Below are 23,210 nucleotides of genomic sequence, written 5' to 3'. Positions count from 1 at the left end.
ATTTCCGAAAATCAATGGTTGGAACCAAACTCTCACATTATAGAATTACATATTCATTTTATTTCTTATTGGAAAAGTAACAAAGCTATTGCATATAAACTTATGATCACATTAATATCATTTGAACATGATAGAACCTTGAGCTTCTTTGGTTTTGGCTGCAATTTTTTCGGACCAATCATATTTTCCAATTCGTTTAATTGTTTCAATCAATACTTTTCTTGATATCCCAGCAAGCATTTTCATTCGAGCAGCCACCAATTCAACATTAACTGATTCCCCTTCATCTTCATGCCAACAATCATAATCAGTAATCAATCCTATGGAATTATAGAATAGGCCTAATTCAGCAGCTAATGGAGCCTCAGGCACGGTAGTCATACCAATAATATCTCCACCCCATGATTTGTAAAGCTTAGATTCTGCCAGAGTGGAAAAGCGCGGGCCTTCAACAGCCACTATGCAAGCTCCAGGTCGATATTCAGCTCCTACAGCTTTACATGCCTCTTCAATCATCTTTTGCACTATCTTATCAAAAGGATGAGCTTGCGGTATATGAATGACCTTATAAAATGTTGAAGGTCTTGATTTTGTTCTATCGGGAGAATAATAACAATAAATTAAATTAGATATTCACTTTATCAGGAAAATGTAACAGTCAATACCTGTCGATATATTGGTCCACAATCGCAATCATGCCTGGCTTGAATTCCTCTTGTAAAGACCCACAAGCATTTGTAACCAAAACATGAGTACAACCAAGCTCCTTGAGTGCCCACAAATTGGCTCTATAGTTAACATCTGATGGGTTACGATCATGTTTTTTTCCATGCCGACTCATCAGAACAACATCAACATTATCAATTTTCCCGCTGGTAACCTGATCATCTGATGGCTGACCATAAGGTGTAACAGGAACACTTATCATTTGTACATCTTTCAATATATTGAGATCAGCATCCAATCCAGTTCCACCAATAACACCAATTTTCACCATATTTGATACAATTTAAAACTTTAAACAATGTTATAATGTGATAAAATTTGAGAGAAAATTTTAGTAAAAAATATCCACTAAAAAAAGTTATTCAAAAAAGAGGTTTCTTTACTCTCTCTAGAATCTTGTTGTGCTTCATCTCTGAGTGTTTTGAAAAGACAAAACACTCCTTCTTTCTTGTAATGTAAATAAAAGCTTGTTTGATTTGTTGGTGACAAAATATGTAAACGAGTGGCTTTTTGTTGTCTTTTCGTTTATTTTTTAACATCATAATTTAATATTATTGTCAAATCTTAAATATGTGATAAAATAAGATCAACAGTAAATCTTGATTTATTGAAAATTTATTACTGTTTCTTGGTTCTCCCCAAGAAACATGGCCATCTCTACTTCAAAGACTATTTCAACTTCACAATTCATCACAAAAGTCATCTTTCCCTGTATATTTCTGCTTTCTGGGTTGTCAATCTCATTGGCTTTAATTGATGGAACCGTTAAAATTTCAAACAAATCGTCCAAAACAACAACATCTCCACCCATCTCCTCTCACACTGCACCGTTTATTACAAGAGAACTTCATAAAATAATATCTTTAGATGACAATCATGACCAACTTGTTATAGATCAATCTGGATCGACAATCCTTTGTTTGACCAAATCAACAAACAGTAGCAACTTCTATTTAAGCTATGATGAAGGATCAACGTACCATAAAATCCATGGTTTACAAGTTAACGATAGTCAAAAGGCCGTAGTATCATCTTTTTTTCATCACCCAACTATACCTGGTCACATCATATTGACTGATGTAAACAACAAGCTAATATTTGTATCATCGAGGGCAGGACAAGAATTTGAAAAAATTAAAGTCTCCTTTAAACCTTCTCTTATAGTTTACAGTCCCTATTCAGTCAACTGGATTGCTGCTTATGATGAAGATGACGGCTTTTTACAGATTTGGATTTCATCCGATGGAGGATTCAATTGGCATGCAGTTACAGAGAATGTAAAACAATTTGCATGGGGATCAGTCCAACAAGGAGAAACCATTCAAACCTTATTTCTCATTACTGAATCGCGAAATGGAGGAAGTACTTTATCCATTCTGACTATGGAAGCTGCCGCCAATAAAACCTTGAAAGTCAAGTCTACGCGAAATGTGTTAACAAACATTGAGAAATTCATTCTTCACAATCGATACATTTTTGCAGTTCGTAAATCAGCTAAATTTGGATCTACGAATCATCAAAGTGATAGAGAACTTTGGCTATCGGTTTCAGGTGATGCAAACTTTAATAAGGTTATTTTACCAATCACTAATAAAACCTGCCTGGATTATCAATTGATTGACATAACTTCGCACTTCATCATGATGGGAGTTGTTCACAGTGATCTTACTTCCGATTTGCTGATTTCTGACTCCACCGGTGTTGAATTCAAATTATCATTGCAAAATGTTTTCCATAAATCCTCAAAATCTACTAAACAACTAAACCCAATAAACCAAGGAACCATAGATGTTCACAAAGTTGAAGGTTTAGAAGGAGTTTATATTGCTAGCAAAGGAAATTCTTTCGAAGAATCGGTTTCTGTGATAACTTATAATTATGGTGCAACTTGGTCTAAGATTTCTCGGCCTAAAGATCTTGATGGAAAAGAACTAACTTGTAATCAGAATTGTTCATTACATTTAACTCATCTTGTCAACTCTACAAAATCTAACTATCATCCACCCTCTTTATCCAAAGAATCTGCAGTCGGTCTGATATTGAGCCCAGGTATTATCAGTTCAACTAAAAATGCAAGCCAAACATCGACAAATTATTATGTCTCAAGTGATGCCGGACTTTCTTTTATAAAAACAAGCATATCTGATCGTTATTTTGTTGATATAATTGATTCCGGGTCCATTATTGTTGCGGTAAAAAGTTATCTATATCAAGAAGGATCATCTGAAATTCTTTATTCATTGGATTATGGCTCCTCTTGGCGTAAACTACCTTTTACGGATAGAAATGTTTCAGTTTATCATCTAATGCCATTAAATGAGGGAAGATCGTTATCTTTCATTCTTCTGTGTTTAAATTCAAGTCAGCTTGCTCAACAAAAGAAGGGTTGGATTGTTGTCAGAATCGATTTATCTTCAATTATGAATAAACCATGTACTAATGATGATTATCAACTCTGGACTCCTCATGAGCCTGATTCCAAATGTCTCCTTGGAAGTGAGATGGGTTTTCAAAGAAAAAAAATCAATATCAATTGCTCAAATTATGGTAGGGATCTTAACAAGCCAATTAGATCAAATTCATGTAATTGTGTTCCAAGTGATTACCAATGTGATTTTGGTTACACATATAATATTTCCCATTCAGTTTGTCAGCAAACTGATCCAGGATCTGATGCACCGCCAGAAGAAACTTGTCAACTGGGCAAAGCATACTTAAAAACTAAAGGATACACAAAAGTATTTGGCAATCGATGTAAACAAGGTATCGACAATTTGGAACCCGAATCTCTCATTTGTGGATCGGAAAACTCTGGAAGACATACAAAAAAACAAATGGGACTTAATGGCATTGGAACACTTTTGGCATTTCTAATTATGACAATTCTCTGTTTTATTGTGGTCGGACTGATTGTCCTTTGCCAAGGCTGTCCCTGTGATCGAACCACGCAAGTTGTCAGAAGTAACTATCACGTTTCACCATCTGATTCAAATCGATACGCCATAAATGTTACATTTGGTAAGAAAATATATTCTAATTTCTTGTCAATCTTTATAAATTTAAATTTCTAAAACACAATTTATTTCTATTCGCAGATAACAAAACCTTACGAAGTGATTACGAATATTCAGATGATGAGCCACTTGTTCAAGCTTGACTAAAATGCCAAAGAAATATCCATTATAAAACAAAAAAAGTTCTAGTATTAATTTTTCAACATGATTCCACTCACTACCAATGGACTCACAAAAGACTTGGAATGCAAACGACTCTACATTTTTAAGTTTGCATTTTCACATCACAATTATAATACGCATTTTCAATCATCACCATGAAATCAGTGCCTCTTCTCAACTCTTGACAGTCAATTTCCTATTTGTTAACCTTTTTGTTCCAACTAAGACTTAGTTTAAACACAATTCCTAAAGTTCACAAACGATACAATATTTTTCCATGTAGACTTTATGAGAACAACAATCATGCAGAAAGTAATTAATTATTAACATACCTCACTCACTATCCTATCAATCCTTACTACCGAACCTTCCGAATTAGATTAACAGAAAAGTCAATTAGTTCAGAATATTCTATCTTATTCTTATGAATTGATTCCTTCCCTTTAATAAACCTAGTCCATTCTTTTCAATTGATATCATGCCATTTCTTTCACCTCGTCCAGAAAATTATCCTGAAAAATTTCTACTCATCTAAAAGTAAAGATTTAACTCTTTTGATGGCTGCTAAAACTTTCATAAAGGTTTGGAACTCGTAATCTCAAAACCCAGCTTCGTGTTATTGCAGTATTTCAGGATGAGACAAAGATGACCAAAACAAATCATAATGTATTTCTAGTCTTAAAGATTAAAAATCAGCATCTCTTTACCTATCAGACTATCTCATTCTTATGCTCATCAATTTTAATTTTCACAGGTTTACCTTCTAAACTGTATTTCATTTTTATGATTTAATTGAATTTGTTCATCCAAGCCTTGTCTACATAGGGGCAACATTAAAATTGAATGTTAATGATCAAGATATGTTAAAATTGAATATTGAACATTATCAGCTCGATTCCCACGACTGTAACAATTACAAGGATTTTCATTCATTAAATAATGAGAATGATCTTGATTTAAAAGATAATTACATAATTTTATAATACATCTACAGTAAAACCTCACAAAGGTGGTTCTCGCTTGTAGTTTTGTGGAGCCGTGATCCGACGGGGAAGGGTGGATTGAATAGTCCAGAGAGCTTAAGCTCTTGTCTTAAGACCTCTGGACACCTTGCGAAAAACAAATATCAAATTGATATTAATTTAAAATTGATTTTGGCTAACAACAATTTGTAAGTAATTGTCTTGTATGAACTATTGAATGAAAGATTATCGTATGATTGCATTGTTATAAGTTTTCATAATTGCTTTTATAAAGAAGTGAAATAAACTAGCTATCAACTAATGTGATCGACTAATTTTATAAATTTATTGAATTACTTACCTGTGATTGCAACAAAAAAATCAATTTAAGATCCAACACATAATTGAATCATTTGTGATCGCAATAAATATCAATCCAATGATTGAATTTGCAACCAAAAGTCCAACAAAGTATCAGCTTGGAAATCCTTAATTGATGAAAAACTATCAATTATAACAATGCATTTGATAAATCAGTAGCAATTTATCTTATCCTTGACACAATTGATGATATTTTTCAATCTTAGTCAATGTTAAACCAAATATTCCCAATTGAATGTCAAGGATCAGCTGCTATTTCTAGATGCTCAACATTTCCATTAAAACCCAATTTTTAGGTAACTTTATCTTTTTAATACAAAATTTGATTATTTTGATGCTTTTGAAATCATTGATTACAACTTTGATGTAAAAATATAATATTTATATCATTATAATATTATATTTATAAGTTTATATCAAAATATACTCCAAACGTTGCCTTTTTGGTTTTGCAAGTAAAAATTTATAGCCATTATTGCAGGCTAAAATGATTTACAGTTTGATTTAAAGTCAATGGACATTAAAAGTGATTAACTCATTAATTAACTTCATAACTGATAGACAATAGCAGTGAAAAGCAAACCATTAAACGGTTATTTACCTTGAAACATTATTTACTTATTATTATTTAGTACATATAGTTGTAATATCAATATTTAATGATTTTAATTTCATTGTGATATTTCATTGAATATTTGGTTCTTGAAGATTTTCATGAAAACAATAGCATTTTTGAAGTCAATTAGACTCCTTTAGGCCTTCGTAAATCAAGGAAAAAATTAAGATCAAATCTTGACTCATTTAACCCTATGAAAGACAATCAATGGTTAATTTTGATTGTTTAACCTTATTAAATGATGATTGATCAACAGAGTATGATATGGAAACTGAAGGTAAATACAATTTACTTTGGATTTGTCTATTTCTCGATGAAAAAGGTGATCATTTCTTTTAATGAATATGATAATGAATATTAAACTGTTGCCTTTAAGCTACTTTTTGATGCGATTCAGCAATTCAGAAGTGGAAGTGAAACAGTCAAAGGTAATTAACTTTTCAAGGTAACATTTCAATTGTAATTTGATCAGAAATTTGTTGTAATTTAAGTTGACTTCAATAACAATCTTCAAATCAAGTTTTAATGGCGAAAAGGCAATAAATTGAAAATAAATTTCCAATTAACTTTCATTCCAATTGATAAAATTGCGTATTCACAATAATAGAAGATGATTTAATTGCAATTTCAATCAAATATTTGCACTTGATCTTTTCTGTTTGTCATGTTTTACCTTAAATTGATTTTAATTAAATGCACTAATCAAACAAGTTACTTTTATTACATTTATTACAACCCAGTGTAACCTATTGTTAATCCATTTCGCCGGTGATTTCCATTATTTACTAGATTTGGTTCAAACAATCAATGAATTGATCTATTGTTGAATTGTGATGATAAAATTCTTAACATGATCCAAATATTTTTGATTAAATTCTTGGGTTAAAATCTCGTTATTACAATTTAGATCCGCCATTGAAATGGATATTGATTTGTAACCAATTTTGCAGCTTCACTCTCAATGTGTTATTAATAGCAAAAATGTTTAAAGCTTCACCAGCAATTTGTTAATTTAGCTAATTTTTCAAGCACAATAACCTCCAACCTTGAGGCAACTCTTTGATTGTTAAATCATTTTCCTTGAATTACTTCCATTATGATCATATTAAACCATTGAACGGTTGATTAAAGGCTTTACTAGTTGCAAACCTTCAATTTGTCCGTTAACAGGTTAACCACTTGTAAAAGTGTTAAGATCAAAGGGCATTTTCAATCATTCAATTAGTTGTTACAAATGATGAATTAAGTGTTAACTAATTGTTGAAATAAGTGCTTGAATAAGTGTTTCAATAAGTGTTAAAAAGTACTTAAATAAGAGCTGTAATCGATGGTAAGACGATGGTAACTGCATGTTGAGTCTATGATAAGAATAGCTTGTCTTGCAATTTCTTGAGCCTCAATCTTGAACAATTGTCTTGTAATGAAATTGAGATTTCCGCCAATTACAAACCTCTCATTGAAAGAACCTTTAATTCTGGTCATTTTATTCCATTGGGTTTTATATCTGTTGAAAAGGTGAAGAACCAGAATTTTATAAGGAAAAAAGTAGGAACCCAAATTTCACTTTTTCATTTCTCTTTTGCATTGAACTTGTGTTTCTAAGGTTGCCGCATTTGAAGTCTTTTGCCTTTATATTAAAGATATCAAAGCTTATTATTAAATTGTTGATTAAAAATCTTAAGATCATGATTATAATAATCAGGGCTTTTCATTTTCTATGCTGTTTGCATACTTTTTATCTATGAAGATAAACCGAAGAAAAGTCCATTGATTTTCAATGGGAAAAATTATCAACAAAATGGGTTAAAAAATGGTTGCATACTTTTTATCGGCGAAAATTGAGGTTGATAAAATTGAAAAAAGAAAGAAAAAAGAAAGACAAAAAGATTATGCATCGGCATAAAATCTATGCTTTTGATTAAAAATATGACTGCATAGAAAATGAAAAGCCCTGATAATAATCACCAGACATTTACCTTAACTCTTTCCCTTTCAATGATTCTTCCCCTTTTCCTTCTGATTCTCTCCTGATTTTGCTCGTAACATTTTCTCTCTCTAACCTTCTTTCTCTCATTTCACCCTCTTACTCATCTTTCTGTCTATGAAATATCCTCTCTTCACCTCTGTCTATTTTTTTCAGCCACAAATTCAATGTTCAATTTTTTTGTTGTTATAAAAATCATTCTCAGCTTAAGCTTGTGAACAAAAAACATTCTCACCATTTACATCAATCTGATTCCTTCGCTTTCCTTTTTATATCAAATAACAATCAATGGTTAAATACAAAAAGTGTCTATTAATTTAATTGTAGTCTTCAATATTCAACCTAATCGTTCTGGTTTCAGGAGCTCCAAAAATTTAACCATAATCATCAGATAACAAAACAACATTGCATCTGTTCTTTCTTTCCTAATTTCATTTTTTCCTTCTCTCCTTTTCCTTTGTCCTGACCCGTTTTTTTCGGTGTTTTCTGATTGTTTCAAGTAGCTTCTTGCCTTTTGATATTGTGATTATATAAATTAATCTTCATTAGGTAACCATCACTTACACCAACCGATTTACCATGCATTAAGACACCAGGAGAAAACCATAATTGATTTCTTTCTGTGTTTTATATCTTATTCCCATTGTTGTGATATTTACCTTATTCTTGATACATCTTAATGAATATTTTCTGTCGCCTGTCTATCTATGCCTGATGATATGATACGAGCTTGATATAATTCATCTTGATGGTAATAACCCAAGGAGCAGAGAATCAATGACGATAAATTGATTCTTTACCAAATCGAAAGTGCCGTGATAATTGATCCCTTTTTGGTTTCTATTTTTCCACTGTGAACGTATTTCTAAATCATTATTAATACCACCAGCAACAACAATCTATTTACGTATTTTGGCTTGCTGTAATCTCAACTGTTTCATTTTTTGTCGACTTTTTTCCCTTACGTTTTGTTTACTCAATTTTTAGAGGCAAGACATCTAAAGCTAAGAAGAAACAGAAGTGAGATTCATGATCATTCAAACGTGTGTGATAGTCAACATCTTCAACTGTGATTAATTTTATGATAGAAACAATCAAACGTGTTATTGCCTCTTGAAGTCGTGCTTACTTAAGGACATTTACATCAAGCTTGTGTTTTCTTTTTTTCACCTATTCCATTGTCTCTCAAAGGAAACATCCCTGTCAGCCTTTTGCAATTCCCTGTTGAAAAAAAAACTAGAAACATCATCAACTCCATTTAACCAGTCATCATAACTTTTTCGATCGAATCTATGGCAAAATTAGTGGTTTTTTGCGATAGGAATACGATTCAGCCACATCAACTTGATAAGTTTTATCTTTGTCAACACCAATTACCATTATTTTCCAGTTTGACTTTAACCAACCAATTTCTGGTTCACAGTGATTCAACACCAATTTCATTGATAACTCAACAAGAAAATCAACAACAATTACAACCATTAATTAGTCTATCAATTAGACCTACAAATAACAACTTCCTAAGCAATACTTCAAGCAAACACAATTATACAATTACTAAGTGGATTAGTAATCAACCCTATTCAATTTCAATTAGACAATTTATATCCAACATTGAAACATTAAAGCTTAATTACAACTATATATTGCATCAATTTAAATTCTTAATACTATGGAAAATTCAATTGACGGTGATACAGATTGTAGTGAGAAATGTCCAACAGATCGGTGTTTACTGTTGGATAAACGTGATACTCAACCAATCATACCTGATGATGAAGGAGATGATGGTGATGATGAGGACGATGACGATGAAGAAGGAGATGATGAACAGGGAAATGGAGATGAAAATGAACAAATTTTCACCGATTCTCATCCCCATCTCAATATTTATCAGCAACCTCGGGAAATGAATGGCAATGGTGACAGTAGCAGCATCCTTAACATTGTGAATGCTTCCAACGGAAACCATAATAATCTTACCATTAATAATCAAGCTAATAAAGTTAATATCAACATCAATAATGGCAACAATGACTGTAACCCGGAACAACAGGGCAATAACAGCAGCAACCTTAATCAAGTCAATTCAAGTGAATCGCACAGTCATTCTGAAAATGGTTTAAGTGACCTTGCTACTAGATCGAAAAGGTTTCCCCGATTCAACCAAGAAAAGGTATTATTCCCATTATGGATAAATTTAAACAGGTCTTTCAGTTTCACATCTTTTCCAATAGTAACTCACCATATTTCTCTGAATTTTGTCTTTTCTACTTCTTCTCCTGATCGACCTTCCTTTTTCTTTCTCCCTCTCAAAATGAACAAAAAATATCATTATCGTGCCATTGACAATCAATACCAAATCTTGGTTTGACAAAACTTCTCATCGACGGTAATAATAGCAAAATTATTGCCGTCACACACTTTGAATGTGCACAAAATATCTTTTAAATATAACTCCACTTTTTAAATCAGTTTTATTTCACTTTGATCACTGCCTATCATAATATTGAACAATGAACAATGTGAAATAACTTATTTTTAGTAACTAAAGTCAATTTTAAAATCGTGAGATTTACTGTTACCTTATAAACAATAGAAAAGGTTTTTATCCTGTCTTTACATTGAAACTGATGTTGTCCGTTTAAATATTTATTTATTCACCAAGAATACAAAACAAAAGTAGCTTTTCTAATCAAAAAATGTTTTCCATCTTCCAGAAACTCAGAGAAAGTGACATCGATAAAGTGACTATCAATAGTAAATTAAGCAACGCCAATCAAAAACCATCATTTGCTAAGTTTGATGAAACATCGTATCATAATGGAGTTGTTAATGTGAATAACAACAATCATTTACATCTTAATCAAAATAAAAACAGCTGTAACTGTTATGGAAAAGGTGACAATGTAAATTGTGTCCGTCGATTGATCTCATCAGATTCTGGTGGCTCGAATAAATCATCAAGTAAAAGTGGTCGTAAAAGTCGAAGTGGAGGTCCACCTCAAGTGGCACCTGATGGAGGTTGGGGTTGGGTCGTTGTTTTTGCCAGTTTCATGATTAGTTTAATTGCTGACGGTGTTTCTCTGTCCTATGGTTTCTTTCAAATGGACCTGACTAAACACTTTGGCCAGAGTAAGGGTAAAACTGCCCTAGTTGGTTCCTTATTACTTAGTATGCCTGCTCTTACTGGTCCCATTGCCTCAGCACTTACTGATCGTTATGGTTGTCGAACTATGACCATTGTCAGTGGCCTTTTATCCGCTTCTGGTTTCATTTTGGGTTCATTTGCTCGAAAACTGGAACACTTGTTCATTGCATTCAGTATCACTGGTATTGGATTGTCACTCTCCTATGTAACTTCCATCGTCATTGTGGCCTACTATTTCAATACAAAGCGATCACTAGCCACAGGATTAGCTGTTTGTGGAACTGGAATCGGTACTTTTCTATTTGCTCCATTAACCACCTATCTTTTAAATGAATTTTCATGGCGAGGTACACTTCTCATAATGTCCGGATTTTTTCTTAACATAATTGTCTTTGGTGCCTTGATGAGAGACATTAATGTATCCGAAGTTGACTCTATCGATGGCCAGGAATCAGATTCAGATGAAGATAGTGTCATTGAACCATTAAGTATTCGCAATTCTGGTTTAATTCAGCAAAACTGTTGTGGACCTTTTGTAAATGGAACTTGTATTGGTGCTAAAGATGTAACTTGTGATGGATCTCGACATTCAATCGATAAAAATATTTTTCCTCTCTCTGGTTTGTCAGCAACTAAATTAGCAGCCACCACAATACCTTCGATTGTTGAAGAAATCCCTTTTTGTGTCAATAAACTACCAAATGATTCAGATTCATTTAAATCTAAGCCTAATGGATCATCAAATAAACCTCTTTCGTCAAATTGTATCAATTCTCATTGTAGCTCAATGTTTCCTGCTGACAAACAGGCAACATCAACTCTCTTCCAAAACCAACCTGATCATCTATATGCTCACAATAATTGCAACTTTCATCCCCACCAACACAACAATTGTAATTCAACAAACCCTCGTCTCCTTCGATTTCAATCATCTTACTCATCATCTACAACTAAAAGTGATCTAAAAAATTACTCTTCCCTTGTTAACATTCCTACCTATATAACTCACAACGGTTTGGTATCTAAAGATATTTTGGCCGAGATAAGTGGTCGAAAAGATGGTAATCTTAATCAACTCTTGCAAAAATATCCCAACCTGTTATCCATCCTTAATCATCGCGATCAAGAAAAGTCATTATTCCTTTCCTCCAGAGCCATTGGACACGACCCAGAGTCAGAACAAGGTGTATCCAACCTTATAACCGAGCCAGATAATTTGAAGCCTAATAATGTCCCTAATAATCTTCCAATTAGCAACAATAAGGAAGGAGTTGATTCCAAGAAGCATGTCAAAGTTGACATTGAAACATGTTTTCCGCGTAACAACACAAATCGATTGAAAGTTGTGGGCATTGGTAATGCCAATGTTGTTGGCTTGAATGGAACACCAGGAACAAGTAAAGACTTATTAGGATCAAAGATGCAAAGAGCAAGTTTAACGTATCGAACTGCCGTATTTCGTGATGTAAGACGTTACCGATTGCGATCTTCTAGTGCCCCTGATATTTTTCACAACTCCATGGTGGCCATATCAGAGAGAGAAAGTTTCTTTTATGATATTAAACAAGTTCTAATTGATTCAGTTGATCTTTCAATATTTAAAAATATACGATTCACTATCTTTTGCCTCTCCAATTTACTACTTCACGGATGCATTGATGTGCCCTATGTCTATCTTCCGGACCATGCCATTTCATCTGGAATTTGTGTCAAAGAGATGGCCTTTTATCTTATTTCAGTTCTCGGGATTGCCAACACTCTTGGAACAGTATGTTTGATTTAATCCTTTTACTTTTCTTAATTGTGAGGTTTCTGTTGATAAAACTTGTTTACAAAATGAGATTTAAAATACTTGAGTATAATTCAAGTTTTACAATCCTGTTGTTATCCAAATTATGGTTCCATAATGAGTCTTGATAGTTTTCACTCTTTTTATTATTGTTGTCATTATATTAAGTAATATAAGTAATCGATGAGAATGAGAAAAAACCCAAAAATTTAGCCAATCATCAGTTTGTCGTTAATTTTCCTTCGTTTTTTCACCCAACCATGTTAGTGGTAATCATAAATGTATTGCCATCTTTAAGTCAACATTCCAGATTTCCAATCTATCCATGATCCAGGAATCCTTGAAATTTCTTTATTGCTCATCAATGATTGGCAAAAATGAACAATGACAAAAATGAATGTCTTTTTTATGCAATCAACTCAGGCCAAGGATATAATCATGTTGATTGCCGAATCCAATATGCTCTTAAGCTGTTCGTGTTAATACTATCAAATTGCTGCTGTAATGTAGAAACTTTTTGTTTTGTAAATCATGATTACATCTTGTGTGACTTGATTGTGAAAAGGGAAAAAATAGACAGAGAGATTCAGAGAAAGCACAAGACTTGAATTTTCTTTGAATCATAAACTTGAAAAGTTTTTATTGTGAACATGTAATAGTTTATTACAGCAAGGTCAAGCAAATCATTTGATTAACTCTGAACTAAATGTAAACCAGCCACAGAAGCGAAAACTTTTTTGGCACATTTCAATGGATCTTTTTTTCTCACTGTAATTGTTCAGATAAATCTTGTGCTTTAGTATTCATTAAATAACATTAGTAACCCCTTCACTTGACATTGCTAAAGAAGTTTCTTTATCACAGAGAAAAAGAAACACCAAAACATTTCTATCATGTAGAAGCTGACGATGAAGATGATGACAAGACTAAAATTATTACATCTTGTATTACAGTCTAATGAAAAAGATTATCACTTAATCTTAGATTATCATCATTCCATCTTCCACTTTGACACATGCAACTTTGGGATGTTTTTATCTAACAACAGTCTTGTGTCTCAATGGGCTGATATTGAAGGTCGCCTCATCCTTTTCATCATCATGTCTACTCCAGGAACCGAAAAGTTATACGGAAGAGTCAAAAAAAACTCTTAGATCGATATTTCTAGGCTATTCTGTATTTATGTTTCTCATTGTTATTTATGTTAACAGTCCCATTCATTGGGATGGTTTATTATCTGGTTCCTATCTGGTTTAGTTCCTGGTTGTTTCCTTGGTAACAACTCAACCTTTTTTTGCTCATTTTCTCGGTGAAATTAATTCTCATCTCATAGAGGGAGCATTTTCATCTTCATCTCCACATCTTCACCAAACAAATTCATTTTACTCTTTAATTTCCTCTCATGTGCAGTTTTCATTCATCATTATTGAAACAATTTAGGATTATAGCCATTGAAATTGATACCTATTTCTGTATTACCTTGAAAAGGATCATGCAAGAAAACCTTGTTCAATCCATCAATTTTGAACCATGAAAGTGTTAAAATGACATCTTCCACTAAATTCAATTGAATCTATTTTTGTTACAAATTTCATTTCCATTGTTTATAAATGCTGAAGAAAAGGAAAAATATTATTCGAAATCACTTTGATTGGTTACAAAATTTTGATGTTATTGATCGCTTCTCACAATTGATTTAATTTAATCTTACGATGACTTTTGATCAATAGAATCGATTATTATTAGTGTGTCAGGAATGGCTTTTGATACAATATTATCCAATTTTTCAACATCAATAATAATATTGACATTTTTAACTTTCAATAAATTGAGATCTGAATGATTTGATCAAAGATTATCAGCTCAAAATGACAAAAGACTGCTAAAATGAATTGAATTGAACATTATTGAAAGAGTTTCAAATTCATAATGTAATTTCACCACTGACATGTAGACGCTTCGATGAATTAATAGAATGAATATTTTTCATGAAAGAAAATAAATTCAATCAAATGAAAAAAGTTAAATAATACAATTATCCATAATAAAAGCCAAATATAGTCGGAAATTTGAAACATTGACTAAAATAACTTCTGAGTCGCATTTTTTGTTACAATTTATTATTTGTTGATGAAATTTTGTATTTTATAACTGTTAAATGGTTTAAAAACTGTTGTGTAATTGTGATTATCCAATTATAACAATGGTAAATTGTATTATACTTTGAAACAATCAATTATTTCAATCGATTGGTGGCAACAAAGTCTAGTGAATCGCATTGTTTGAAAATCAAGTTTGAAGTTATTTAAATGTATTACAGATTGTAATTGATTGATTTTTTCTTATAAAATTAATTTCATTTATTTTCTACGTTTCAGATCATTGTTGGCTATATTGGGGATAAACCATGGTTAAGACCATCAACCTGGTACAGTGGTTTAACTGCTCTTGGAGGCATTTCAATGGCTTTGATTCCACTGGCTCGTAATTACTATCTTCTTGCCGTATTGGCCGCTTTTTATGGGTTTTCCGTTAGTGCTAACTACACTTTGGTTTCCGTAATTTTGGTTGACATAATTTCACTGGACAAATTTACCAATGCCTATGGATTGATGTTACTGGTCCAGGGAATCGCCTCCATGCTGGGTCCTCCGATTGCAGGTACAGTGATAATCTGAAAGATGAATTGAAAGACATTATTGATTAATCAATGATAGACATTTTATCAACATTTGTTAATGTTTATTATTTACCTTTTAATTTTGATTTTCACTATTTCTGATCTTTACTTTTCTTTGTTTCCAGGCTGGTTGTTTGATATTTCTGGTGATTATAATACAACGTTTTATGTGATTGGTCTTTGCGTCTTTGCCAGTGGAACCATTGTTTTCCCATTGAATGAATCTCGATTTTTACAAGCATCAGTTTCATCGCCACCATCGTCCTCAAGTAATGGTTCATCAGTCATTGAATCAACTAGCCGTACCTCTAGTCCTGTGGAAGACAAAATAACAGCTCTAAGCTCAAATAAGACTTTTTTTGACAAGGAATCTTTTCCTTAATTTTTTTTGTTCAATTTCACACTTTTCTCCTTTTTTGCCTTTACTCTTCACCTTAAACCTTTCATTTCACCGGTTATGATCATTATATCATATTATCATTAATATAAATTTCATTATTTATCACTTATTCAACAATCAAAAATAATAAAAAAAAGCACAAACACACAAAGAAGAGCAAATTATTCTTTAAATTTTGTCTTTTCTTCTTTTCATCACCAATCACATTTCTTTTCAACTTCATTTCCAACAATTTCAGATGTTATTGAATTTGAAATCCTTTAAAAGTGAAATGAAACAAATTAATAAAACGACAATTGTGGTAAAGTTTGCTTTTTTTGCTGAAGTTTTTATTTGCAGCAATTTGTCTTAACAAACTTCACTTTGTTGTTATTAACATTAAACACCAAGTGCAATCGTTTGTTACAATAGATTGTGTAATTAGATTAAATTTGGTTCTTCGATGAATAATTGTTTCCGATGTTGAAGTCATTGATTGTCAATCCGACCGTCTAATCTCCTGTCATCATTTCCATGAACTCTATAATGAAGAAAAGTGAAAGAAGAAAAAATTAATTTCTCTTTATGATACAATTGAATTGCTATTTTGACTAACCATCAAAGTCGACGGTTCCTGATCCATCGGTATCGATCTCAGCGATCATCTCGTCGAGCTCATCTTCAGTCAATTTATCATCAAGAGCTCTTAAAATTTCCCTCAAATCTGATGTTTTGATGTAACCGTTTCCTTCCTTATCGTATAAACGGAAGGCTTCTCGGAGCTCCTCTTGCATGGCTTCAGCGTCTTCCTCAATCAAGAAACGAGCACAAAGGGTCAAGAATTCATCAAACTCCAGTTGACCACTACCTAGATTGAGAAGAATAAAAAAAATGAAATGAGTAAATCAACTTATAACAATTGACTTGATAACACATCGCATTACATTTGACTTAGCTCTAGGAAGGAAGGTTAATTTGGTGATTTTTTTGCCTAATTGTTATTAATAATTACAAAATTAATACCATCAGCATCGATTTCCTCAATCAATTGCTGAAGATCAGACTCTTCGAAAGTCTGACCCAATGTTCTCAGGATGGTTGAGACCATGTTACAGGCAATGTAACCCTTTTTTTCTCGGTCAAACATGTCGAATGCTTTCCTAAGCATTTGAACTTGTTCCTTCGTTAGATCCTCAGCCATGGTGTTGATGATAAATTAAACTGTATTTGAAGAAAGAGAAGAAAACAAATTATTAAAAATAAGCGTAAAAATAATTAATAATGTAATTTAGATGAGTTGGAAATTTTTTAGAACCAAATGTTTGGAGCATTCAATGTTTATGAAGATGAAACTGATGTAGAGGTTGTCTGAAAATAGTAGTGAACCAACTTGGCACAAGAAACGCTATTTTCAACTGTTAAGTTATCTGAAATGAGAAGATGAAAATATTTTTTTTTTCTTTCAAGATGTTTATCTATTTAGACTGAACTGAAAAATCTAAATCAAGTTAACATGGGCAAATTGATATTTAGAACAGCTACTTTAAATAGATCAGCCCAACCTTTTTGAAAATTTATTTCTTGGCTTCAGTTTTGGCTAACAAACTAACCAATTATTGGATTTAGGCTTAGACGATCATTTGCAACAATAATAGAGTAATCAATAGAGTTAATAGATTTAGGATTGGGTGAAAAGCGAGAGGAAAATGAAAGATTTTGTCCTTTTGCTGAAAAATTTTATCCGAAGGTGAAACTCGAAAGCTTATTAAGGCTGTTGGATTTGTGAACTTGATTTAACCCGATATAAAGCAAGGTTAGACTTGAGTTTTATGTTTAAACATTGGTTAGTTTGATGAATCAAGAGTGTTATTAAGAGTCAACAAATGATCAAATAGAAACTGATTGAAATGGTAAATTTGAAATTAAGTTATGGGGAATTGAAACGCAAGTGGATACAAGCAATGAATCTGAAATCAGGTTTGATTGTTGAGCTAGTCAGGACAAATCTTTGATTCTAAACAATCATTTGACAAACGACAGTTTGAGTGGCAACGACTGGTTAGATGAAACATGAAAACACAGGTGAACGGGTCTTCTGAGGAAGCAACTGGTTTGAATCACACATGACTTTGAAACTGATATCACTTAATAACAATGGTTGACCAACCTGGTGTCGATTAATGGATTGATAAAATTAAAGGTTAACTAATCAACAAGATTACTTGATGATGAGAGGATTGAATGAACTGAACACCAAAAAAATATGTAAATAAAAACAGTCGAGAACAAAAAACTAACAAAAAAAATGAACAACAGCCGATAAGATGAAGCAGCCGAGAAGAAAGAAATAAAGTCAAATGGTTTGAAAAAAAAGCAACTCGATCTTACCTAATTTTACGTTCAGATTTTCGCGAAAAAAAAACTTTTAAGGTGAATTGATGATGATGATGAATCTGAACCGGGAATGAGACTATTAGACTGCTGGCTCATTATTAACTGAGAAGACGCAGAAGTTGAAGAAAGGCTGGTAGAGGATCATCCCGCTTCCCAAATAAAGGCATCATCATCTGTCTCTGGCTCTTTCTGCTCTTCTCGATAGCTTCATGATATTTATCGGAGGATCAACTGAATTAATGACAAGTACTCGGAGACAGAGAGATTAAGATAGACAGATGAAGAAAGAGGAAGAGCGTAAAGGAGAAGGAGATGAAGATGAGTTTTGTTTTCGCAGTCTTTTCTTAGTTACAGGTTTACTTTTCAAGCCTCATGAACTTTGACAAGCTTCTTGTTCAGATTCCTTCCTTGGAATGACGAGCTCCTTCCAAGATGAGGGGAGAAAGAGAGAGATTGTCAAAGGAAGATGATGGTACCTTATATGGCTGAGAAGATGATCATGTCTATCCATGGGATGAGGGATGAGTTGGTTTCAATTTTTGCAATTTGCGTTCTCGCAGTGTTACCATTAATCGGTGGGAATAGTCTCATTCCCGTTCAGTGTCATCCTCATCCTCACCTAAAAGCTTTTTTTTTGCACCAACAAAAACAAAATAGAGTAAGATTTTTTTCTTCTTTTTTTTATCTTCTTCATTTGCCAGTGTTGCCATTTGATTTACACTTATTAATTATTGCCTATTGATTAGTATTCCTAGTGGTTTGTAATCCTAAGGTTGGTCAACAATTAACTATACACTGTGTCTGTTTCAAATTACGTTGACTCTGTCCTTCTCTTGGACAATCTGTTTTAATTCTCAACTCCTGAAGTTAATATTGTAATTGATTATCAAATTTTACTTACCTTAGTGAATCCATATTAATGTGATAAAATAGTCTATTCATGTTTTGTGTCCATCTTTTCACCTTGTCTTGTTTTGTTTAGTTTGTTTTGGATCAGGATAATTTTTTAAACAAGTTTTCTTCTTTGATTAGAAGTTGTATTTCATTGTTAAATTTCAATTTGTATTTGTTCGCTTCAGTCTTTATCCTGTTGTCCTTGTTCCATCTAGATTCAATTCCAAGTTTGTAATTATTTTATCCATTATCGTTACAGAAACGAGCTTAGATAACCCATCAAGATGACCGAAGCAGAGATGGCAATGGAGGTGAGTTCAATAAAATAATTTCCTTGTATTAACCTTTTATCAAAAAAATATCCTAATTGTTCCGGGAATCCTTATTTCCATAGTCCTGTTTATAGGCAGCATGTTAAATCCAGATTAGAAAACTAAATTTAACAAAAATACTGGCCTAGATGCTTGAGATGCATCAGCCTCGTCTGTATTCAGTTACTATAAACAGCTAATTATATCTGGGTTTTGTCCAATTCCAACCTTGAAGGTCATATCAGATGAGAGCAACTCCAAATAACTTTACCCTTTTTTACCAGCTAGGGTTTCAACTGATAATTTTTAAATATTTGATGAACAATTGTTTTCCTCCCTCAACACCGGTTTAAGTTTCCTTGCGAATGGGTAAAAACTGTTTTTCATTCATTATTATCAGGAGAAACTCCGAAAAAAGAAGGAAGAAGAAGAAGCCATGTGGGCGGAATACATTGAACAGCGAAAGAAACAACGATCCAAGGAGGAGGAGGATCTCCGGAAGTTGAAGGAGAGACAAGCCAAAAGAAAAGCTCAACGAGCTGAGCAAGAAAAAATGATGTTTGAAATGAAGCGAAAGCAAGAAGAGCAAAAGCAACGCGAAATCGTGAGTACCATAATCGACTCATTTGTTTACATTAATTTATCATATAAATAATGAATCAGAAAGATAAAATTCAATACTCAGGAGAGACACATGGAACAATTTTTGGAACCACAAGAGTTGATAAATTTATCTGCTATCCATAGATAATCTTAATAGACAGCATAAGTGCTTCATTTTACACTATGATCCATTGATTACGAGAAAATACCAATCGGTTCACTTATTGGCAAAGATACAGCTTTACACCATAAACAGTTGAGATTAATTTAGTTCAAAGATTTTTGTAATTGTGTTGAAAAAAGGAACCATCTTTAAAAAAAGCTTACATGAATACAATTAGAGAAGAAAAACAATTTAGAAGCTGAAAAAATTTTCATTGGCAAAGAGTTATCTGTTTGCAATCTGATCTCAAATGATCCTATCCGATATTATAGCGACTTTATTAGAATCCATTCAATTTTTTGTTTTTGATAATTGAAAGTTGAATATGATTGACTGTTTATATTTCACAGATTAAATTTTATTAATTTTTCTTTTAAATTTTATTAATTAATGGCGTCAACTAGGAAGATAAAAAGAATCGCGAAGCTGAAGCTAAACGAAAACGTTTGGAAGAGGCTGAGCGTAAACGTCAAGCCATGTTACAGGCTATGCAGAAGCAAAAGGAGTCTGTGAAGCCCAATTATGTCATCACTAAAAAGGAAGGCGCTCCACCTCCAACTGGTCAATATCACGACAAGGTTAGTTAATTTTTAATCATTTGGATTGATGGACCTGTTGATTTTACTTTGTTAAATGGTTTGATTATTTTCATTACTATTCAGTTCTCTAATGTGATGTTTGCACGAGCTGAGCTCAACAAAACAAAGGAGCAGTTAGCTGAGGAAAAAAGGATTGCGCTCAGTTTAAGAATCAAAGCTCTCAATATCGAAGGATTGGACACGGATGAGCTTCGCAAAAAGGCTTCTGAGTTATGGGAGCAAATTGTTATCTTGGAAAGCGAAAAATATGATCTTGAGGAAAGGCAAAAGAGACAAGATTACGATGTAAGTGAAATAGAATAGTTGGAAAATTGTCAAAAAAATTTATCGTAATCAAAAGGAAATGTTATCTTTAAATATCTAGTTGAAAGAATTGAACGAACGTCAACGGCAAATCAACAGGAATAAGGCTTTGAAAAAAGGTTTAGACCCTGAGTAAGTTGTTCGAAGACACAGAAAATGCAACAAATTCTTTGATAATAATGATTGCCAATTTAATCACCAAATATAGAGCTTTCACCGGAAAATACCCACCAAAAATCAATGTTGCGAGCAAATACGAAAGACGAGTTGACCGCCGAAGCTTCAAAGATAAGAAAGATCTTTTCGAGGGCGTAAGTTAACTATTGATATAATTTATCTACTCACACAGATAATCCAAATTTTGTTTCATAATTGAAAATTATTTTATCTATAATTATTCAGGGCTGGGAAGAGCTTTACAAGCAACATCTCGAGAAATCATGGGAAGAACGAATCAAGGAGTACAAAGAGCGAGGATCTCCTAAATTGATGAACTGGGATCCTTCAAACCCTAAAAATAAGGAAAGCTACGAACCCGGTGCAAGAACATACGATGCTGATGATGATCTAGATGTTATGGTTAGTAAATCATTGTTATTGCTGTTTAAGAATACATTTTAACGAAACATATTTTTTTGTTTAGGATACATTCAAGCCTTTCTCCGCTCCTGAGCCCTCACCACCCAAGTCTACTCCTAGATACGAGCCTCCTCCCAAACAAGAAGAGGAAGAAGAAGAAGAGGAGGAAGAAGAAGAGGAGGAGGAAGAAGAAGAAGAAGAGGAAGAGGAATAAATTATCGCTTCCACTCTTAAAATCCACCTTATACTGCAGATTAATCAAACAGAATGCAAAAGTTGAAATTATATCCAATCATTGAAGTGTTATAAAAAAGCAAAGTTTCAGTTACACTCAGCAGCACTACTATCATCAGCGGCCACACAATCAACAGCACCAACTCTAAATTGTTGCCAACCTAATTGTTTATATTTTCCGTTTCCGATCTTAAATAATTCAAGTAATAATTCAAGAGCCAGCTTGTAATTGTAATTCTGAAGCTTAAAGCAATTTACAACCCTATCAGTTGAAATGGCTTATTGTGAACAGCGACGAATAACTTTTTGTAACACAGATTTTGGAATGACTCTAATTGTGTTCATGATAACCATACTCTGATGTAAATGGTAATTGAGAATTCAAATTATCTCCTAAAAATAAGAGAGAGAGAGAAAAATAAAATCAAGAGATAATTTTGAATATCAATCCAGTAAAATCAGATTTACACAGAAAGAGAGAATATCATCATCAGTATCTATTAACGCAAACTTTCTAATTCTGATGACTAATTGTTCATTTTCGGTTGTTTGTTGTCTTTTTATGTACAAATTGTTTTGTGGTAATTAAATATAAAAATAAGAATAATTAAGAAAAATCAACCAAATGTTTCATTTTATTCTCGGTTTGATTGTACTAAAAAAATTTCACTTTAAAATCAACATTTGTTAAAAGATTTTCATAGGAGGAATCGTTCAATTTCATTCAATAATTCTGTTCCATCTTTAATTGGCTTGAGTTAAATAAAGATTTGCATTCTACGCCTCCAGAAAATCACATTCTGCCAACAATTTATAGAAACCGTTAAATTATGTCAGTTTTCCTTGTATTAAAAAGTAAGATAGACTCATGTAACCATACTCTGGCATCTTAACGGTTTTACTAAAAGACAAAATCAACACAACTGTCACATTTAAGCACAATAACAATGTTTTACAGTAAACAGATTTACCCTAACAATAGTCATGTAACTTGAAATTGTTGCATTCAAATTAAATTCAGTTACTCGTGAAGTGGCACACAGTCTAAGTGAGCTTCCAAAGATATTGAGATTCCGAACTGGGAAGAATTGGTTTTTACTCCACAAGAAGAATAAAGTAAACAGGTTCTTAAATCAGTGTGAAAATTTTGTTTTCATTCTGGTTCACAGAAAGAGGTAAATCTGTGACTGTTGGGAAAATGAATTGTTATTAAAAAGACACAATTAACACAATTGTCACATTTATGCACAAATAGACAATTGCTGTGAGACAAATGGGCAAAAACG

At 32.7% G+C, this 23,210-nt stretch overlaps 5 protein-coding genes across 10 annotated transcripts; 3 read left to right on the top strand and 2 right to left on the bottom strand.

Moving 5' to 3' along the window:
- Nucleotides 1–32: 32 nt before the first annotated feature.
- LOC107368941 (S-methyl-5'-thioadenosine phosphorylase) lies at nt 33–1,117 on the bottom strand. The gene is made up of 2 exons (XM_015936836.2): nt 666–1,117; nt 33–595 (listed from the first exon to the last, which is right to left on the bottom strand). Exons 1-2 carry the CDS (start codon nt 995–997, stop codon nt 118–120), a joined length of 810 nt encoding a protein of 269 aa, XP_015792322.1. The 5' UTR covers nt 998–1,117; the 3' UTR covers nt 33–117.
- Nucleotides 1,118–1,333: 216 nt separating this feature from the next.
- LOC107368940 (sortilin-related receptor) lies at nt 1,334–4,608 on the top strand. The gene is made up of 2 exons (XM_015936835.3): nt 1,334–3,744; nt 3,822–4,608. Exons 1-2 carry the CDS (start codon nt 1,374–1,376, stop codon nt 3,881–3,883), a joined length of 2,433 nt encoding a protein of 810 aa, XP_015792321.2. The 5' UTR covers nt 1,334–1,373; the 3' UTR covers nt 3,884–4,608.
- A 3,334-nt stretch (nt 4,609–7,942) lies between these two features.
- Nucleotides 7,943–16,038, top strand: LOC107368979 (uncharacterized). Its single transcript, XM_015936891.3, has 4 exons — nt 7,943–10,021; nt 10,566–12,764; nt 15,164–15,446; nt 15,591–16,038. The coding sequence occupies exons 1-4, from the start codon at nt 9,518–9,520 to the stop codon at nt 15,845–15,847; spliced, it is 3,243 nt and encodes a 1,080-aa protein (XP_015792377.1). The 5' UTR covers nt 7,943–9,517; the 3' UTR covers nt 15,848–16,038.
- A 134-nt stretch (nt 16,039–16,172) lies between these two features.
- Nucleotides 16,173–19,847, bottom strand: LOC107368968 (troponin C). 4 transcript variants are annotated; one of them, XM_025162245.2, is made up of 5 exons: nt 18,233–18,300; nt 18,012–18,090; nt 16,868–17,065; nt 16,461–16,712; nt 16,173–16,385 (listed from the first exon to the last, which is right to left on the bottom strand). In XM_025162245.2, exons 3-5 carry the CDS (start codon nt 17,043–17,045, stop codon nt 16,357–16,359), a joined length of 459 nt encoding a protein of 152 aa, XP_025018013.1. In that variant the 5' UTR covers nt 17,046–17,065; nt 18,012–18,090; nt 18,233–18,300; the 3' UTR covers nt 16,173–16,356. The 4 variants fall into 4 exon arrangements, with proteins under 4 accessions (XP_025018013.1, XP_089123222.1, XP_015792358.1 ...); XM_089267096.1 differs by lacking the exons at nt 18,012–18,090; nt 18,233–18,300 and adding an exon at nt 19,140–19,847; XM_015936872.3 differs by lacking the exon at nt 18,012–18,090.
- LOC107368967 (troponin T, skeletal muscle) lies at nt 18,848–22,550 on the top strand. 3 transcript variants are annotated; one of them, XM_015936869.3, is made up of 9 exons: nt 18,848–18,896; nt 19,392–19,443; nt 19,844–20,047; nt 20,614–20,787; nt 20,872–21,093; nt 21,173–21,243; nt 21,320–21,422; nt 21,514–21,690; nt 21,755–22,550. In XM_015936869.3, the coding sequence occupies exons 2-9, from the start codon at nt 19,417–19,419 to the stop codon at nt 21,902–21,904; spliced, it is 1,128 nt and encodes a 375-aa protein (XP_015792355.1). In that variant the 5' UTR covers nt 18,848–18,896; nt 19,392–19,416; the 3' UTR covers nt 21,905–22,550. The 3 variants fall into 3 exon arrangements, with proteins under 3 accessions (XP_015792355.1, XP_015792354.1, XP_015792356.1); XM_015936868.3 differs by having other exon boundaries at nt 18,848–19,010; XM_015936870.3 differs by having other exon boundaries at nt 18,848–19,113.
- The last annotated feature ends 660 nt before the right edge of the window (nt 22,551–23,210 follow it).

Source organism: Tetranychus urticae, chromosome 2, assembly GCF_039701765.1.
Source record: "Tetranychus urticae isolate SD_2017Ah chromosome 2, NJAU_TeUrti_SD_1.0, whole genome shotgun sequence".
NCBI classification, from domain to species: Eukaryota; Metazoa; Arthropoda; class Arachnida; order Trombidiformes; family Tetranychidae; genus Tetranychus; species Tetranychus urticae.
This window is presented reverse-complemented; position numbering and strand designations above follow the sequence as displayed.

Bases quoted from the DNA above. Each gene is read 5' to 3' on its own strand.
- LOC107368967 (XM_015936869.3), top strand. From the start codon at position 19,417: ATGACCGAAGCAGAGATGGCAATGGAG. The intron at 19,444-19,843 runs GTGAGTTCAATA...CATTATTATCAG, and splicing joins AAGCAGAGATGGCAATGGAG to GAGAAACTCCGAAAAAAGAA. The intron at 20,788-20,871 runs GTTAGTTAATTT...ATTACTATTCAG, and splicing joins CTGGTCAATATCACGACAAG to TTCTCTAATGTGATGTTTGC.
- LOC107368940 (XM_015936835.3), top strand. From the start codon at position 1,374: ATGGCCATCTCTACTTCAAAGACTATTTCAACTTCACAATTCATCACA. The intron at 3,745-3,821 runs GTAAGAAAATAT...TTCTATTCGCAG, and splicing joins CGCCATAAATGTTACATTTG to ATAACAAAACCTTACGAAGT.
- LOC107368941 (XM_015936836.2), bottom strand. From the start codon at position 997: ATGGTGAAAATTGGTGTTATTGGTGGAACTGGATTGGATGCTGATCTC. The intron at 596-665 runs GTATTGACTGTT...TTCTCCCGATAG, and splicing joins GTGGACCAATATATCGACAG to AACAAAATCAAGACCTTCAA.
- LOC107368968 (XM_089267096.1), bottom strand. From the start codon at position 17,045: ATGGCTGAGGATCTAACGAAGGAACAAGTTCAAATGCTTAGGAAAGCA. The intron at 16,713-16,867 runs GTATTAATTTTG...TTCTCAATCTAG, and splicing joins TGAGGAAATCGATGCTGATG to GTAGTGGTCAACTGGAGTTT. The intron at 16,386-16,460 runs GTTAGTCAAAAT...TCTTCATTATAG, and splicing joins AGGAACCGTCGACTTTGATG to AGTTCATGGAAATGATGACA.
- LOC107368979 (XM_015936891.3), top strand. From the start codon at position 9,518: ATGGAAAATTCAATTGACGGTGATACAGATTGTAGTGAGAAATGTCCA. The intron at 12,765-15,163 runs GTATGTTTGATT...TCTACGTTTCAG, and splicing joins TTGCCAACACTCTTGGAACA to ATCATTGTTGGCTATATTGG. The intron at 15,447-15,590 runs GTACAGTGATAA...CTTTGTTTCCAG, and splicing joins GCTGGGTCCTCCGATTGCAG to GCTGGTTGTTTGATATTTCT.